Source organism: Podarcis raffonei, chromosome 1 (assembly GCF_027172205.1).
Source record: "Podarcis raffonei isolate rPodRaf1 chromosome 1, rPodRaf1.pri, whole genome shotgun sequence".
NCBI classification, from domain to species: Eukaryota; Metazoa; Chordata; class Lepidosauria; order Squamata; family Lacertidae; genus Podarcis; species Podarcis raffonei.
The window spans coordinates 31,355,654-31,372,987 of record NC_070602.1 but is presented as its reverse complement, the minus strand read 5'-3'; the positions used below and the strand labels follow the sequence as shown (position 1 = coordinate 31,372,987).

The window sequence follows — 17,334 nt, the reverse complement described above, 5'->3', positions numbered from 1 at the left end:
GATGAATGGGCAGAGTTGAACCCTTCCATAGTGCTCCAAGAAGCCAGACCTGGACTGCAATCTGACACATCTGTAAGCAAAGATGATTTATTCCAGCCCATGACTTACAACCACCCAGCCATGCAATTTCTAAGTGCTGAATGCATGCTTCAGCTTACTACATCTCAAGGCAACCAGTTAAAAGACTATGGCCACAAGTGCCATAAGCCCATCCATGCTGAGTTTGTTACACTGCATAACTGGTTCAGTTGCATAACTGGTTCAGTTGCATTACTGGTTCAGTCCATGGCAGCACAGATGAAAGTCAGCTGAGCTAACAGAAATCGCGGCTGCCATGAGAGAGAAGTTTATGCGAAAAGCTTCTGACAGCCCTGCAAACCTAAAGCTGGCATCGAGATCATTGTGCAAGGAGATATGGATTTCCTTTATCCAGCAAGTCTTTGAAAGGATAAAGATGAACTCAAGACCTGGACAGGTTCCTTTGACAAACACCAAAACAAGTTAAATGTGTCCCAGATCGAAAGAACCTGTGATGCAAACATAGGTTGGCCACTTCCAGTCTTACAGCGACTACTTCTTTGATCACATGAGAAGAGATTGCCCTTTCTGATATAATAATCCCTCCTTGAGGCTGTGGGCTGATTTTCACATGTCCCACTAGGGAGCAGCTCATTAACAGACTGAAGCTTGATTTTGACTTGTGGAATGCAAGGGCCATTTTGGGGCCTTTCTGCACAATCAGTTATGGAGCCCTAAATGTGTTTGTTACTAATTTCTTCCCCACAGACAAATTCCCCTCCCTTCAAAATTGCACATCTGTTTTGGTGCTGGTGTTTTTATTTTTACTTTATTTATTTTGCACCTGGGAAAATGAAATACTTTCCTAAGATAGTTTGTTTGTTTGTTTAAACAGATTTTATATACTTGTATGTATATAGCTTTAATTCTATCCATGTTTAATTCTATTCTAATGATAGATTTTTCAATGTTTTTAGTGGTCTTCTTTTTTACGTGTAAACCACCTTGAATTCCATCAGGAAAAAGGGTGGAGTATAAAATAATAATAATAATAATAATAATAATAATTGTTGTTGTTGTTCTTATTGTTGTTGTTGTTATGACTGCTGTGTGGAATATGTCTATGTGAATGGCATACCTGGATATTTTTGTGTGAAATAATTAGTGGGCTACCTTTGAAGGTGACACAGAAACATGGGAGCAGCTGCCCAGACCGCATAACACTGGTTCTAAAAATCTAGATTCAGGTAGGTAGCCATGTTGGTATGACACAGTCGAAATAAATTTAAAAATTGTCCAGTAGCGCCTTAGAGACCTACTAAGTTTGCATGCACACGAAAGCTTATACTCAGAACAAACTTAGTTGGTCTCTAAGGTGCTGTTGGACATTTATTTTTATTTTTATTCCTAAAAATCTACATTGGCTCCCCAGTACAAGCACAGTTCAAAGTGTTGGTGCTGACTTTTAAAGCCTTAAACAGCCTTGGCCCTGTATAACTGAAAGAGCATCTTCACCCCCAACATTCAGCCTGGACACTGAGGTCCAGTTCTGAGGGCCTTCTGGTGGTTTCCTCACTGCAAGAAGTGAAGTTAAAGGGAACCAGGCAGAGGGCCTTCTTGGTAGTGGCACCTGCCCTGTGGAACACCCTCCCATCAGCTGTCAAAGAGATAAACAACCACACAACTTTCCAAAGACATCTAAAGGCAGCCCTGTATTGGGAAGTTTTTAATTTTTTGATGTTTTGCTATATTTTTATCATGTTGGAAACCATCCAGAGTGGCCGGGGCACCCCAGTCAGATGGGTGGGGTGTAAGTAAGTAAGTAAGTAATAGTAATAGTAATAATAATAATAATAATAATAATAATAATAATAATAATAATAATAATTGCTATAGCCTCAAGCCTGACACACATAGATCAAGACAATGCCATCTTCACGTTTGATCCTTCTCTTACTTGATTGATTAAGATTACTTATATGCCACTTTTCCACCATCAGTTGTGCCCAAAGTGGCTTATAACAAACATTCAAAACCTCATAATACAAATATATGAAATAGAGAGCATGTCAACAAATTAAAAAATGACAAAATAAACAATTTAACAAACATAGAATAAATCCAATATTACTAAAAAAAAATTAAAAAGCAATATAGGTTTAAGTATATAAATACAAAGCAGAACAAGAGCTAATTGTCAATTACTTCTCAGCACATGCTACCCATGGGGGTGGGGCAGGGGAACCTGATGTCAGTAATCCTGCCACAGTGTCTAAAGGGGAACTTGTCACAAATTCAAGTATTTATTTTTAAAACTGATAATAATTTTTTTAAAAAACCAGGCACTAAACTTTGCCCCTTCCCTACCTACACAGCCCTGGCATACCCAATAGTGTGGGCAATTCAGCATGCAGATTCCAGGAAAAGTGCAATGAGTGGGTAGACCTAGCAGCCACCACTCTGGAAGAACTCTAAGTCAGACTCCCTCTTCATTCACTAGGTTTTTCCAGTGCAAACCAAGAAATAAGCCAATGGAAGTGCCATGCTCCTTTCAGAATAACCTCTACCTTTGTTCTGCATCAATCTCTTTGGGTACTGGGAAAAGAAAATGCAGAACTGGATTTGTATGCCCCTGGAATGGACTCTAGAGTCAACCCTGCCAATTGTTTGATGTAGTGTTATTTCCAGAGCCCCTGCCAAGTCTTCATCTAAAGCAGGCCTGTAAGTCTGTAAGGCTGAGTATGCAACCTCACCAGCCAATATGCAGGCATACCTCCTAAAATGACGGGCACTGTTTTCCAGTTTTCTCCTGCCTAATTTCTCTGACATGGAACAAACATCAGTCTGCCCTTGGGTTTTACAGATCTGGTATATAAGCAGACCACAAAGTTCTGAGCCAGCAACCGTGTCAAACCAATTCCTGCTGGCACCTAAACTGACACTGCAGCCAAGTAATCACCCCTGAGAATACCATATTACATGCTTTCTCCTGCCCAAGTGCATTCAGGATCATGTCCAGGAAGAAACAGTGTCTCTGAAACAAGTGGCTGTGCCTTGTGCTACTTTCCAGTTCCAAATGGGTCAGTCCAAATGGATCAGTAACAACCCAGTTTATGTTCAGCCTCATGCCCTGCATTGTCCCTACAACACTTGTAGATGGCAATGCTAATGATTTCTCCCTTAGATAGCACTTACCTGGTTTCGATGGGCATGGAATACATCTGCTGACCCCCCAAAAGGCCCCCACACTGCCACAACAGTCCTCATAGCTGGCCAGACCAGGTAGTGGGTCAGCACACTAGAAAGAGAAATGGGGGGAAAGAGATAGTATCAGAATCCTGTGCTATTTGTACTTTGGAAGGAAGGCTATGTTAAGCCCTATGCCCAATCTTTCATTCCATTCTTTCAGGGGCAGCACATTGCAGACCACAGCTAAAAGTGCCAAGATGCCAGTGATGGGAAGGAGAAGTAGAGGCCTGCCTTTCTGTGGAAGAGTAGGGGTTAGGGATGAATAAATCTGTCAATGTTGGTTTCTCTCGGTTTCTACTTTTTCCATTCTTTAAGTTCCGTTCCACATCACTTAATGGGCTTAAAAAATAAAAATAAAGACCACATAAAAATTATATGCATTTCCAAGAACATTTCTCCTAACAAATGCATTTTTGTTTAATGTACACATTTTTCCCTCATGTTGAGCATTTTGCATGTTATTTTCACTAAGATGACATTTTATGTGTGCCCTTTCCCCTAACACAGACATTTTTGGGTTAGAGAACTACATTGCAAAATTCAGAGCAGTGTAAATGTTGAAGGATAGCTGTTCCTTCACTTTGTGTTAAGGAGTTTCGCAGGGAAATGCAAACCAAACAAACTTCTCCTCCATCCCTAACAATGGTGCTTGCATTATTCTTAGGCGTCGTTACAGGCACCCATGCTCCCTGCAGGGCCAGAGGTGTATTTTAAGACAGTAAACAGTCTCGCAGACAGGAAAACGAGAGCCTGCCTGTATCTTTGGCTCTTGGGAAGCCAGGGTATTAGTATGAGATACAAGGTATTACTGTTATGTTTGAGCAGCAGAGCATGACCCAGAGATAATATCACCAAGCAAAGCCTTTGGATAAAACAAATGCCTTTTCACAGACGTACATCTATTAACTCGCGGGATGGGTAGGCAATTCCAGACCTTGTGGGGACATTTGTGGCGAGGTGTTTTCATTTACTTAATGAGTATTCCCCCCCCCTCCTAACAAGGCCCTCTGGATTACAGTCTCCCCCATTAGAGCTGAATTGTCGTAGTCCACAGGCCAAATCTGGCACTCATCCATCGCCAAAATGGCCATGTGCCCAGCACTCACATTCCAATAAGTATGGCTTCAGACTGAAACGGAAGGGACAAATGCTTCCTGCCCAGGCTCCTAGCCATCACCTAGTCTGCTCCGCTGCGGACCCTGCTCCAGTGGAACGAAACAAGAGAAGAACAAGGTAGCTGCTTTCCCCACTCCCACCCCCTGAAGTTACCTATAGAACCCTACCTGAGATGAAGTAAGGCCTAAATGTCTCTCCGCCTTTCACTAAATCCGCCAGTCAGCACTTGGGGGAAAAACAAGTACTTAAGAAAAACAGCGACTGCATGGATCATTTACTCTCATAAAGTGGAATTGGGATTTTCCAACCCTATTATTATAGGCAAAATGTTTCATACCAAATTTTCAGAATGAATCCATGTAGAATTGCTTGGCTGAGAAGACCTAGTACTAGGAATCAGGATGGAGCCGAGTCTGACTAATGTCAAGATTGATTGCCTTGGGCATGGATCCCAAATGACACAGACTGTCCCCTGAAAATCTGGGTTAAAAATGCAATGTAGCAATCTAAAAAATACACACAAGCATTATTCTGAACTCCTGTATACAGTGGTACCTTGGGTTAAGAACTTAATTCATTCTGGAGGTCTGTTCTTAACTTGAAACTGTTCTTAACCTGAAGCACCACTTTAGCTAATGGGGTGTCCCGCTGCTGCCGCACCGCTGGAACACGATTTCTGTTCTCAACCTGAAGCAAAGTTCTTAACCCGAGGTACTATTTCTGGGTTAGCAGAGTCTTTAACCTGAAGCGTATGTAACCTGAAGCATATGTAACCCGAGGTACCACTGTAATTCCACAGAACCTATGAAACAAGAAAGAAGGAAGGGGAGGGAAGGCAAGGGAGGGAGGGAAGAAAAGAGTAGGACTAGATTGCACCACTCATGTGAATTTTCTTTCCCTAGAAGCTTCAAGGGAAATGGATTTTAATCAATACCAAGCATTTGTTTATTGTGAGAGGAGTTTTCATATATGTTCATTTCCTACTAAAATCTTAACTAGCTATAAAAAGAGTGTCCTTTGGACCCAGATTGTTTGAGTGTATGCGTGTGAGGAAAAACAGACAGTAAAAAAGCTGGAACAAAAAGTCTCAGAACAACGTATGGTCAAGGTAGCATCAGTTGATCAGCACTTCTATTGACTCACAGGACTAGATGTGCTCTTTGAAGATGTGCAAAGTGCTTCAGACCACAGGCTCAGCTGCCTGCTTTGTGAGGAAGAGTTTCTGGGGGAAGGAAAAAGCGCTACCTACAGAATTGAATGAACCCTGCCTGGCATTTTTTGTTTGACTTTCTAGAGCATTTGTAGGCTGAGGTAATTTTTTTAATAACTGTATGTTCTCCCTGATGGACCAAAATGCCCGAATCATTGTCCTTGATCTTTTAAATGTTTGTAGCTGCATCTGTTTCATCATTTTTGCCTGCTTTTATCCATTAGTTTTCCGCCGCTGCTTCTTTTGCTTGATGATGATTTTTGCATTTTATTATTTTTTATTGCATTCAACATTACCTTATGACGTTACCTTGGATTTTTCAAGAGAAGGTGGGATTTTCAAAAAATAAAATCAAATAATACAAAATGACATTTCATGCGCATGCTCAGGGTTCACACACACTGCATCCATTAATCTCACATTCCATAACCTACACCTCAAGTGTGTGAACAAAACTGAGTTAAGACAGAATAGCTCTGACCTTTCCATGCACTGACTCCATGTAACACTTTCCCACTAGGTCCTGAGGCCTCTGCTGCTGATGTCTCTCTGTGATAATGTTGTTGTTGTTGATGGTGATGGTGGTGGCGTTATCACTGTACTGGTGGGAACCCAGTGGAAACTGAGATATCAACACAGCTTCAACACTGTTCTCTTCCGACTGGTCTGCATCACTTTTCACTCGAGCTACCTGATGGATCTGCACAGCAGCTTCTGGAGGGTGGTTGATATGTACGTTCACAAGGGAAGGGTTTCTGGAAGCTGGAAGGAAAGTTTGTCAACGGAAACATGACTTTGCTTCTTGCTCTGCAGCAACCTACAAATTTCTAGAGGGGTTAGTGGATATACTCTGACATTTGCTCCACCTGCAGGACCACACTGGTTCTCAGTACAACCATTAGATTGAAAAGCAGCCATCGCTGTTCATTTATGGCCCAAAATGTACAAACAAGGGAAATAACTTCTGACTTGCCATGAAGCCCAGGGAAAACAACGAAACCTGTGAGTATCAGAATACAGTAGTACCTCTAGTTACGAACTTAATTCGTTCCGGAGGTCCGTTCTTAACCTGAAACTGTTCTTAACTAGAGGCATACTTTCGCTAATGGAGCCTCTTGCTGCCGCTGCGCCGCCAGCACACAAATTTCCGTTCTCATCCTGGGGCAAAGTTCTCAGCTCGAGGTAACTCTTCCAGGTTAGCGGAGTTTGTAACCTGAAGCATTTGTAACCTGAGGCGTTTGTAAATCGAGGTACCACTGTATGGACAAGAATATTAGCATCATCCATTAGCTTCTTTCTAGGCTATGCGTAGATTATAGCCTATATGAGTGACTTATTATGAATTCTAAACCAGGGGTTTTACCTATGTGAAGAGAGTGCTGCTATTTCTTTATGGGGATTTTAATTAAGAAATTCAGAAACCTTTACTTAGGTCCTCAATTTGTGTGTGTGTGTGTGTGTATCTATATATCTCAACCATATCTAATAATTAATTAGAATACAAAGCAGATACCTGCATGGCAGTAAAAGGTAGTGCTGTCACAAAAGGAGTCCTAAGCACAGGTGCACATCTAAGCCAACATCCTCTATATGTATTTATCTTGAAGCACACACAATTGAGCAGTACTAAGATTGTGAACAGTTAAGCAGAGTTAGGGATGTTTTTGTAGAGAACCATCCCTTCTTCTATAAGGCACTTATCATCTGATAATTATTTTACCACTTCATGGCAAGAGGCGGGGGGGGGAGGCAAAGGTATGCCCAATAGAAGCTCCACACACCAGCAGCCTATAAGAAGCAACGAGACCAGTGCTGCTTACCAAGTTGGTTGGATAAAGGAAGTGTGTACATTGAATGTTTCATGGAGTTGCTTGCCAGGCTGTTTGGCACGTCTTTTTTCCTTTCCACTTTCAAAGCTGGTAGGTGGCAGAACTTCCCTGTAGAGTTAGATGGGCACCAGCATTCGTCCCTGCCCACACAGCGTCCCCCATTTAGACAGGGAATCTGGCAGAAATCTGTAAAGAAAGGAAATCTGTAAGTGAAAGCCAGAGATGGAATGCAGATGAATGTCCAGAAGATCACCCTAGCCAGCAAATAGGCCAATACCTGTCCTATCAAGAAGTCTCAGTCACAGAAAGATGTCAAGCTGTCCCAGTTATGAAGGACACCAAGCATGTGAGCTAACTCTACTTCCAAAGATGACTAAGCAACTTTCTGCCTGTGGTGCTTGAAGGCGCTTCTATCCTCAGTCCTACTATTTGTGCCATGGAAGAATGTTACTAACATGGGCCGGATGAATGTGCAATAAGGCCAAGGTAGGTTTCATTTTCCAATTCAACATGTTAAGCCAAAACGAATTGAAACCTCAAATGGGAAGACACCCTAAAATTCAACCACAGGGAGGAAGCATTTGGGTTCTTCTTCTGTGAGAGCCTGTGCAGGGCCATTCCACAGAACTACTAAAGGTAAAGGTAAAGGGACCCCTGACCATTAGGTCCAGTCATGACCGACTCTGGGGTTGCACGCTCATCTCGCGCTATAGGCCAAGGGAGCCGGCGTACAGCTTCCGGGTCATATGGCCAGCATGACTAAGCCGCTTCTGGTGAACCAGAGCAGCGCACGGAAACACCGTTTACCTTCCCACCGGAGCGGTCCCTATTTATCTACTTGCACTTTGATGTGCTTTCGAACTGCTAGGTTGGCATGAGCAGGGACTGAGCAACGGGAGCTCACCCCGTCGCGGGGATTCGAACCGCCAACCTTCTGATCGGCAAGTCCTGGGCTCTGTGGTTTAACCCACAGCGCCACCCGCGTCCCAGAACTACTAGATAGGGTCAAACTACTAGATAGGGTCAAACTCTAGAGCAGCCCTTCCCCAACCTAGAGCCCTCTAGATGTTTTGTAGCTCTAGTCATCTGGATCTGGTGGGAGTTGCACTCCAAAACATCTGGAGGGCACCAGCTGGGGAAAGTTGCTCCAGAGCAATGGTAAGAGGGCTGACCTGTCCAGCTCACTGAAATTTCCTGTGCAATTACAGTTTCAGCAAGATCAGAAGAAAGGCTTCAGCTGCCATAATAATTAGGAATGGCATAAAAGCTTCAGCCAACTCTCCTGGTTTCCACACAAGTGAAAGGAGAGAACAGGAAGAAATTAGGTGTTGGGAGTCAGACCCAAAAGCTAATGCCAATGAAAGCAGAAAATTGGCCCTGACAAGAAGAATTGCAGCAATGCCTGTCTGAGACTCTGACTGAACTGCTGTATTGAGAGGAGGACAAAAGGTAACTGTATTCGACCTCTTGTCTCAAAGAGGGCAGGACCAGTCTCGGGGAAGACTCATTTTCAGGCCAATTGAGCTGTCATCCTCCTCCTGCTCTGAACTCTGCTCCTGCAGTGAATTGCTAGTCTCATGGAAGAAAGCAACAGGGGAAGATAGATAAACCTTGTGAAAGGGGTCAGACATATGGGAAGACTCACAGATACGGAAGCCAGATTTAGGGTCATGGTCATGCCCGCCCTGGCTGTACAGGGTAGTGGTGTCTCCTTTCTCACAGCTGTTGTAGCAGCGGCCATGTCGACAAGTCTGTTTACAGATTGTGGGAGTGAAGATAATCTTTATCTTCCTGATTTTTTCTGTCAGGTTGACACCTGCAAAGAAAAGACAAATGACCATCACAGAGCAGAAAGATGTCTCTGAGCACCTTAGTTGAGCACAGGAGTGAGGGACTGGTGGTCCTCCAGATGCTGGATTCTCACTCCCATCAGCCTAGCCAGCATGGCCAATGGTTCCAGGGACAATGGGACTTGTAGTGGCTTAGGGCATGGATAGAAGAACATAAGAAGAGTCTGCTGTACCAGGCCAATGGCCCATATAATGTAGCACCCTGTTCTCTCAGTGGGCAACAATAAGGCCTATATTACAAGCCCTGATATTACAAACTCTATAAAAGCAATAAGTACAGACTACTAAAGGGTGAACAGGAGGATTTAGTAGATTACGCAGCGAACCCACAGAATACATTTCAAGGATTTACTTAAATAAAACTAGGGGAAAGGGATAAAATGCATTAACTGAAAGAAGCACGAGGCATTTCTGTATCAGAATGACAATAAATTCTTTCCCCCTTTATTTCTCGGCCCTGTTTTAAGGAAGGAAAGGAGACTGGGAAAGCTACCCTGAAGGGAAATGCTTGGATGTAATAATAATAATAATCTACAATATTAATGCCTCCCACCAGAACAGAGCACATGGCTGCATTCCAGTCTACTCCGGTCCTACTCCAGCTGAGACGTGGGGAGGGAGAGAGAGACAGCCAGGCCAATTAGTTGAAGTGAAGGTAGATGAATGTTGGGTAGATCAGTTAGGGTAGAGATGTCAAAGCTGAGGGGGAAAAGCTTGATGCCTCACCTCAAAAAGGATATCGGGGAGCTGGAAAGGGTTCAGATAAGGGCAACCAAAAGGATGGAGGCAATGGAGCAACGATGAAGAATGAGTACAACATTTGTTTTATTGTATTTTTAAAATTAAGGATGTTTTAATACCCCAGTGGATTTGTTGTTATGTATTTTTATTATGCATTGGTTTTATAGTTGTAAGCCGCTTAGAAGCCATTCTGGCATATAAGCAGTATACAAATTAATAAACAACAACATTTGGGGCTTTTTAGTTTGGAGAAAAGGCAAGTAAGAGGAGACGATGATAGATGTGTAAAAAATTAGGCATGGTGTGAAGGAAGTGGTGAGAGAAAAGTTTTTCTCCCTCTCTTATAACACAAGAACTCGGGGAACATCCAACAAAGCTGAATGTTGAAAGGCTCAGGGCAGACAAAAGACGGTACTTCTTCACTCAGCCCATAGTTCCCCCACAAGAAGCAGTAATGGCCCCAAACTTGGATGGATTTAAAAGACAATGAGACACATTCATGAAAGACAATGCTATCAATGGCTAGTACGCATGATAGTTATGTTTCATCTCCACCTGGAGTGCCAGTTCGGGTAGGAAATGGGGGGGAGGGTGTCAACGTACGTGACATAGTGATGTTGCGTCCAGGCATCATGCATGATGTCATAACATTATGCATGACGCCCTGATGTCAGATGTGACGCTCATGAAAACCCCTCAGAATTTTATGAATATACACTTCTTTGTATGCAGTTCTGACCAATATACACATTTTTGCAAGTCATTTTCCTAATATAATGTATTTTTGTATGTTATTTTCACCAATGATTTTTAATTTACATACTCCCTTTATATATTCATTTTTGTACATTTTGTTTGATTGGGTGTAGAACTGAACTGCAAAATTTGGAGAAGTGTGAATTTTGAAGGATAACAGTTTTTCAGCTTGCATATTAGTTTGAAAAGTGTAAATTAGGTAGTTTCTTATGAAAATGCAAATTAAATCATCATCATCATCACCATCATCAGCATCATTCTCACCCCCGCCTGTAGATAGCTAAATTCTGTGCTGATACTTTGGATTATACATCTAATCAGGCCCACAGAAATGAGTGCTTGTGTAAACATCACTCACTGTATTGCTACAGATTGCTAGCACATGTACATGGCTATGGCATTCTCAATTACTATACCCTACCTTAATGGTGGAAGGGACACAGAGCCTAAACCACAGAGCCTAGGGCTTGCTGATCAGAAGGTCGGTGGTTCGAATCCCTGCAATGGGGTGAGCCCCCATTGTTTGGTCCCTGCTCCTGCCCACCTAGCAGTTCGAAAGCACGTCCAAGTGCGAGTAGATAAATAGGTACCGCTCCGGAGGGAAGGTAAACGGTGTTTCCGTGTGATGCTCTGGTTCGCTAGAAGCAGCTTAGTCATGCTGGCCACATGACCCGGAAGCTGTCTCCGGACAAACGCCAGCTCCCTCAGCCTATAGAGCGAGATGAGCGTGCAACCCCAGAATGGTCTGCGACTGGACCTAACGGTCAGGGGTACCTTTACCTTACCTTAATGGTAAAGGTAAAGGACCCCTGGAAGGTTAAGTCCAGTCAAAAGCGACTATGGGGAGCGGCACTCATCTCGCTTTCAGGCCGAGGGAGCTGGCGTTTGTCCACAGACAGCTTTCCAAATCATGTGACCAGCATGACTAAACCACTTCTGGCGCAACAGAACACCATGACAGAAACCAGACCGCACAGAAAGGCTGTTTACTATCCCGCTGCAGCAGTACCTATTTATCTACTTGAATTGGCATGCTTTCAAACTGCTAGGTTGGTAGGAGCTGGGACAGAGCAACGGGAGCTCACCCCGTCGCAGGGATTTGAACTGCTGACCTTTTGATCGGCAAGCCCAAGAGGCTCAGTGGTTTAGGCCACAGCGCCACCCTCATCCCACTACCTTGATGGACTCCCCACCACCACCCACACTGCATGAAGCCTGTGCTTAGAAACATTTGTCAAAGAAAGCTGGCTCATTCTTTAGACCTTACCCCCGTGAGGTGACGATGGCTCTTGAAATGCCGTACGTGGCCCAGAACTGCTCTGTTCAAATCCATTCCCATTCGGCAAGGCATTGGATGTGAGCTGATCATTATTGGTGGCTGGATAGCGTCGGACTGTACGAGAGGACCCCGTGTGTAGCTGAGGGGTAGCAACAGAACGACTTTGGCTCTGAGACCTGTTGAAAAGAAAGCAGAGCTAACATCTGTGCTGGATAAAATGATACAAATCTTTCTTTCCCTTTTATTGATTTGCATACCAAATTCGACAAAGAAAGAAGAAAGCGATACAAAAACAAAGAAAAGGAAGGAAGAAAAACTAAGAAAAAAGGTGGAAGAAAACCCCCAATCAGTTCCCATTAAAAATACAATATCCCTGATACATCCATCTTAGGATAAACATATAAATTGATGTCCAAATGTTGAAACAGCTATCCGCATGTAGTTGATAAGAAACACACTCAAATGTAGCTAGTGTGGTACAGTCCTCACACCACTGCATAATAGACGGTGGATGTTAATCTTCCAGGCCTGTAATATAAGGCAGTGTACACATTACCAGCTTAAAATGCAGCTAAATCAGGCATAGGCAAACTCAGCCCTCCAGATGTTTTGGGACTACAACTCCCATCATCCCTAGCTAACAGGACCAGTGCTCAGGGATGATGGGAACTGTAGTCTCAAAACATCTGGAGGGCCGAGTTTGCCTATGCCTGTTCTTATTCTCAATTGGGATTGAAGCTGGTTTTGGGGAAAATGTATCACTAGGAAATGACAGGATAGGTATGGATTTGGGCTAACATTGTGTGCATGCCACTTCCCAAACCAGCCATGGGAATGCACTGGGTGTAGAGTTCACAGGAGTGCGTACACAGTCTAAGTCTCTTGGCAACCATAAAGGTTCACGAAATCCCCTCTGTTGTCCTTTCACTAATCCCCAAATTACAGGAATATAATTTAAAAGTAAATGGACACCTGCAAATATCAAGGGTTTCACCAATACAAAACTGATATGGACAACAACTTCAGTCCAAAAAAGGAAGTATCACTGGCCATGCCCACATCATATGTCACAGCATTTCCAGCAATACACCTCCAGCTTCTATCTGTGTTGGACATTGCCAAGCATTCTTTCTGACTGCATCAGAGGGAGAGATGAACCTGGAGGCTCCTCTTCATCAGCTCCATTTCGACCAGCTGCTATTTGATTCTCTCAGAACCGTCTCCTCCAGTGCCATTACGCAACTTTATTATGTAACATTATGAAAGGGTTGGGATCTGGACATGCATATTTCCCTCTTTTCTTCATATCCACCCCCACCATTCTTTTGACTTGTATCTTTTGGTTTTAAGCCATCATTCAAAATTGTAAGCTGCCTAGCCTCTCACCTTTTCTGAGACACATGGAAGCAACCAGCTTAAATGGCTTCCAGGATCATTCCAGACTACTTTTTTTACAGCTGCCTCCAGAGAATTCAGCCCCTTGTGAATAAATTTAGCCAGTGCTATTTTTCTAGAAACAGAGATGCCAGAACTCACCCTGAACACATCCCTCATTCTCTTAGAATGACAATGGCGCCCGTCTGAGAGGTGCCGGAACTGAGTTCCGGCAAGTTCCGGCTGAAAAACAGCCCTGAATCTAGCCACCATTCACAAGAATACAAAAAGCTTGTGGGGTAGCAATAATATATATCTGTCGGGTCCTCGAGCTGTGCATAACCATTTTGGCACATCCCCAGTTCAAAACCACTTCAAGAAGTTTTCCCATAGCTCAAATTTATCTGGGCTCAGAAAACAACAACACCCCAGAAGTCATGCACGCAGTGTGTTAAATGAATTGGCCCTGAGCAAAGGGCCATCACTGCTGTGACTGGGCAAGATGGTAATGTATTTATGATGAAAGTGCTGTTGTTGTCCTAAGCCTCTCATCTTCCTCCAGCCGTGAGTGATCCCACAAAAGCCTACTTATCTTCTGCAAGGGCTGAAGCGCATTCCCATTCCTGCCTCTGGCATTGACAAGGAAAGAGATGTAGCCAGAAAAGAAGCCTGGCCAAGAAAATAAACAGAACACACAACCCATAAAAGTCATGAAAGAAACTTTTACAGGGAATGAACACCCATGAGTGAATTTGCATTCCCCACCCCCACCCCTGGGTAATTTTATTTATGGGGCCTGGCATTTTGCAGCAGTCAAGCAAACAATACGCATACACTCCCAGTTCCCAAGGCCACTCTTCAGTGCCCACTTAACACATGCTGGTTGTCACCCCAACAGAGCAAAGCTTGTTTTAACTCAGCGGATTCTAAACCTCTTTCTTTCCTAGGCTTTTCAACCCATTCCACCCTGTTGGCTCCCATTTTCCTTTCAGGGGATCAGTGCCAAGCTTTCCAGACAGCTTTGTTTGTAAGTACCCTGACCCACCCTGTATTTTTCAGCATCCTAAATGAGCCAGGGCAGAGTCAGTGCTGAGATCTCCAAAGAAGCCTAAAGTGAGTCAGTGAGATTAAATAGGTCTTATGCGAGACACATAAGCCCCACAAGTTGTATCAGATTCCCTGCACGTTCCTACTTCCACAGCATCTATATACAGTGTGCATTTGCACAATACAGACTCGTATGCATGAGATCCCAGTTTCGATGCAGAGCTTAAAGAAGCCCCAAGAAGCAGGGCTGGGGGGGGGGGGAGACCTACCTGAAACCCTGAAGATTTGGATTCAAGGTTTGCTGCTAAATTTAGGGGTTAACTATATCAAACTATAGGTTTGAGCAGCATGAGCCAGCTCTTTCTTATACTTGGGGGTGGGTTTGAAGAGAGAGAGCTCATTCTAAAAGAATTCCCACTATGTTAACTTTGGTGGCTCAGTCATTAACTATTATTTGAAATCTGGTCCTCAGCCTGCTTTATCTTGCAACATGAATCTTGTGTACATATTGAAACAAAGGACAATGGATTCGATCCTGAGAGTTGCTAATTGAAGAAGGTTCACAGAGGGGGACTATCTCATCCTCATATTCCCCCCACTCAAGAAAGACTCTATAGGGACGCGGGTGGCGCTGTGGGTTAAACCACAGAGCCTAGGACCTGCCGATCAAAAGGTCGGCGGTTCGAATCCCTGCAGCAGGGTGAGCTCCCGTCGTTCGGTCCCAGCTCCTGCCTACCTAGCAGTTCGAAAGCACCCCTAAGTGCAAGTAGAAAAATAGGGACCGCTTTCTAACGGGAAGGTAAACGGCGTTTCCATGTGCGGCGCTGGTGCTGGCTCACCAGATGCAGCTTAGTCACGCTGGCCACGTGACCCGGAAGTGTCTGCGGACAGCGCCAGCTCCCGGCATCTAGAGTGAGATGAGCGCGCAACCCTAGAGTCGGTCACGACTGGCCCTGATGGGCAGGGGTACCTTTACCTCTAAGAAAGACTCTATGGAGGGTTGAGGTCCTCTTGAACAGTGTGGGTAGTGGACAGGGAGTTCTTGTAGAAGGGAGAGAATTGCCCTAAATCAGATACAGGCACCTGGTGCAAAACAGAGCTCCATTAACACAAGGTGCTTCTGATTCGGGGTGATTCTCTCTTCCCACTTCAGCCCTCTTTACTGCAGCCTTCACTGTTCAGGAGGGTTTTTGAGCCTCCGCTAGGGAGACACAAGGCTACAATTCTCAGTTTCTCTTATTTTCTCATTTTTCCAATCTTAAATTCAGTTTGCCAAATTTCCACATCAGCCTGCAATTTTTAAAAAATTAAACATCATCATGAAAATTCACTAGCATTTTAGTGAGCATTCTTCCTGATACACACACTTTACAAGCAATTCCCTTAACATCACATATTTTTGTAAGTTATTTTCACTAATTTATGCACAATGTCTCCTGATACATGGGTTTGTACGTGCAGCCGAAGAACTGCATTGCAAAATATGCAGAAATACAAATTTTGAAGGAAAGCCATGTTCCAATTTGCATAACGTTCAGGGAGTGTGCATTGTTGAAAGGAAGTTAATGGTCTAGACTGCTCAGCCACAGCTCTGAGCCCAACAAGGGACAATCTTTTCCACTATCCAAATGTCCATGGCACTATGCGTTCTCCAGCATTTCTCAGCTGCCTTTGTTTCATGGGAATGCTGGTGAAGCCCAAGATGCTTTGAGCATATCAGCTTCATCATCACATATCTGATCATCATGAAGATAAGTCTGATAAGGTTACTGGGATGAACATCCTGATACCCAGGCAGGTACAAATGGGAGTTCTCATAAAACTATTACGAGTACAAAAAGTATCTCCATCTCTGAGCACCAGGCGGGAACATTCTAGTGGCTGTTCTATTAGCATTTCATTCAGAATTTTTCAGCTTCTGTTTCATCCACACACTTTCCCATTCAGCTGCACGCAGCCTTCCTTCATCCCTCATTGATGGTTGTTTAACATTCCTGTGGTAACCACAGGAATCACTTTTTTGAAAAACAAAAAATTACACTAGTAAAAAGGCAATAAAAGGGATGCATCACCAGGAACTGAGCTGTCCAGAACAACATGAGTGAGTTGTTATAGTAGAGAAACATGTTCTAAGATTTCATGGAGTTCACCCTAGAGCTCTGTAGGCATGTAAGAATGGAATGGCTGAGCTACTAAACATATGAATTTTCTCACTGTCAGCACATTTAGTGGAAGAAGTTACACACACACACACACACACACACAATATTTTGGTATTCTAAGAAATCACAGTTCTGGCAACACCATATGCCATCATGATTTTCAGACAACTCCCATCAGCCACACGCAGCACAACCAATGATCAGCGATGGTGAGACCTGAAGTACAAAACATCTGGAGGGCATAAGGCTGCCCTAGGCCTTACCACTGAGCAAGGTGAATAACCTAGTAAATAAATGCTTCTTTAAAAAAGCACATTCTAAATTGGATAAACAGCGGCAAATGAGGCTAAGTGTAAATAAGTGTAAAGAGCTGCAAATTCTGGAGGAAAAATCCTAGTTCCACCTACACACTAATGAGACTGAAGAAGTGATAAATCAGGGGAAAGATCTTGGGGTGGTATGTAAACTTATTGTGCAATGGCAATTCTATGCTAGGTACTATTTGGAAAGGGACTGAAAATGAAACAGCTGTTATTTTAACATCACTATACAAATCTATGCTGGAATCCCTTTTGGAAAACCCTTTGCAGTTCTTGTTGCTCCATCCTCACAAAGATATTATACAATAGGAATCATAGAATCATAGAGTTGGAAGAGACCACAAGGGCCATCAAGTACAACCCCCTGCCAAGCAGGAAAAGGT

At 43.6% G+C, this 17,334-nt stretch overlaps 1 protein-coding gene across 1 annotated transcript in view; it reads right to left on the bottom strand.

Moving 5' to 3' along the window:
* LTBP2 (latent transforming growth factor beta binding protein 2) overlaps positions 1-17,334 on the bottom strand; it is a 139,338-nt gene that overhangs the window by 72,189 nt on the left and 49,815 nt on the right. The window contains exons 4-8 of the mRNA XM_053379419.1: positions 12,037-12,224; positions 9,068-9,238; positions 7,414-7,608; positions 6,075-6,355; positions 3,214-3,316 (exon numbers count right to left, since the gene is read on the bottom strand). Coding sequence (XP_053235394.1) covers positions 3,214-3,316; positions 6,075-6,355; positions 7,414-7,608; positions 9,068-9,238; positions 12,037-12,224 — 938 coding nt within the window. The remainder of the gene's footprint in view (positions 1-3,213; positions 3,317-6,074; positions 6,356-7,413; positions 7,609-9,067; positions 9,239-12,036; positions 12,225-17,334) is intronic.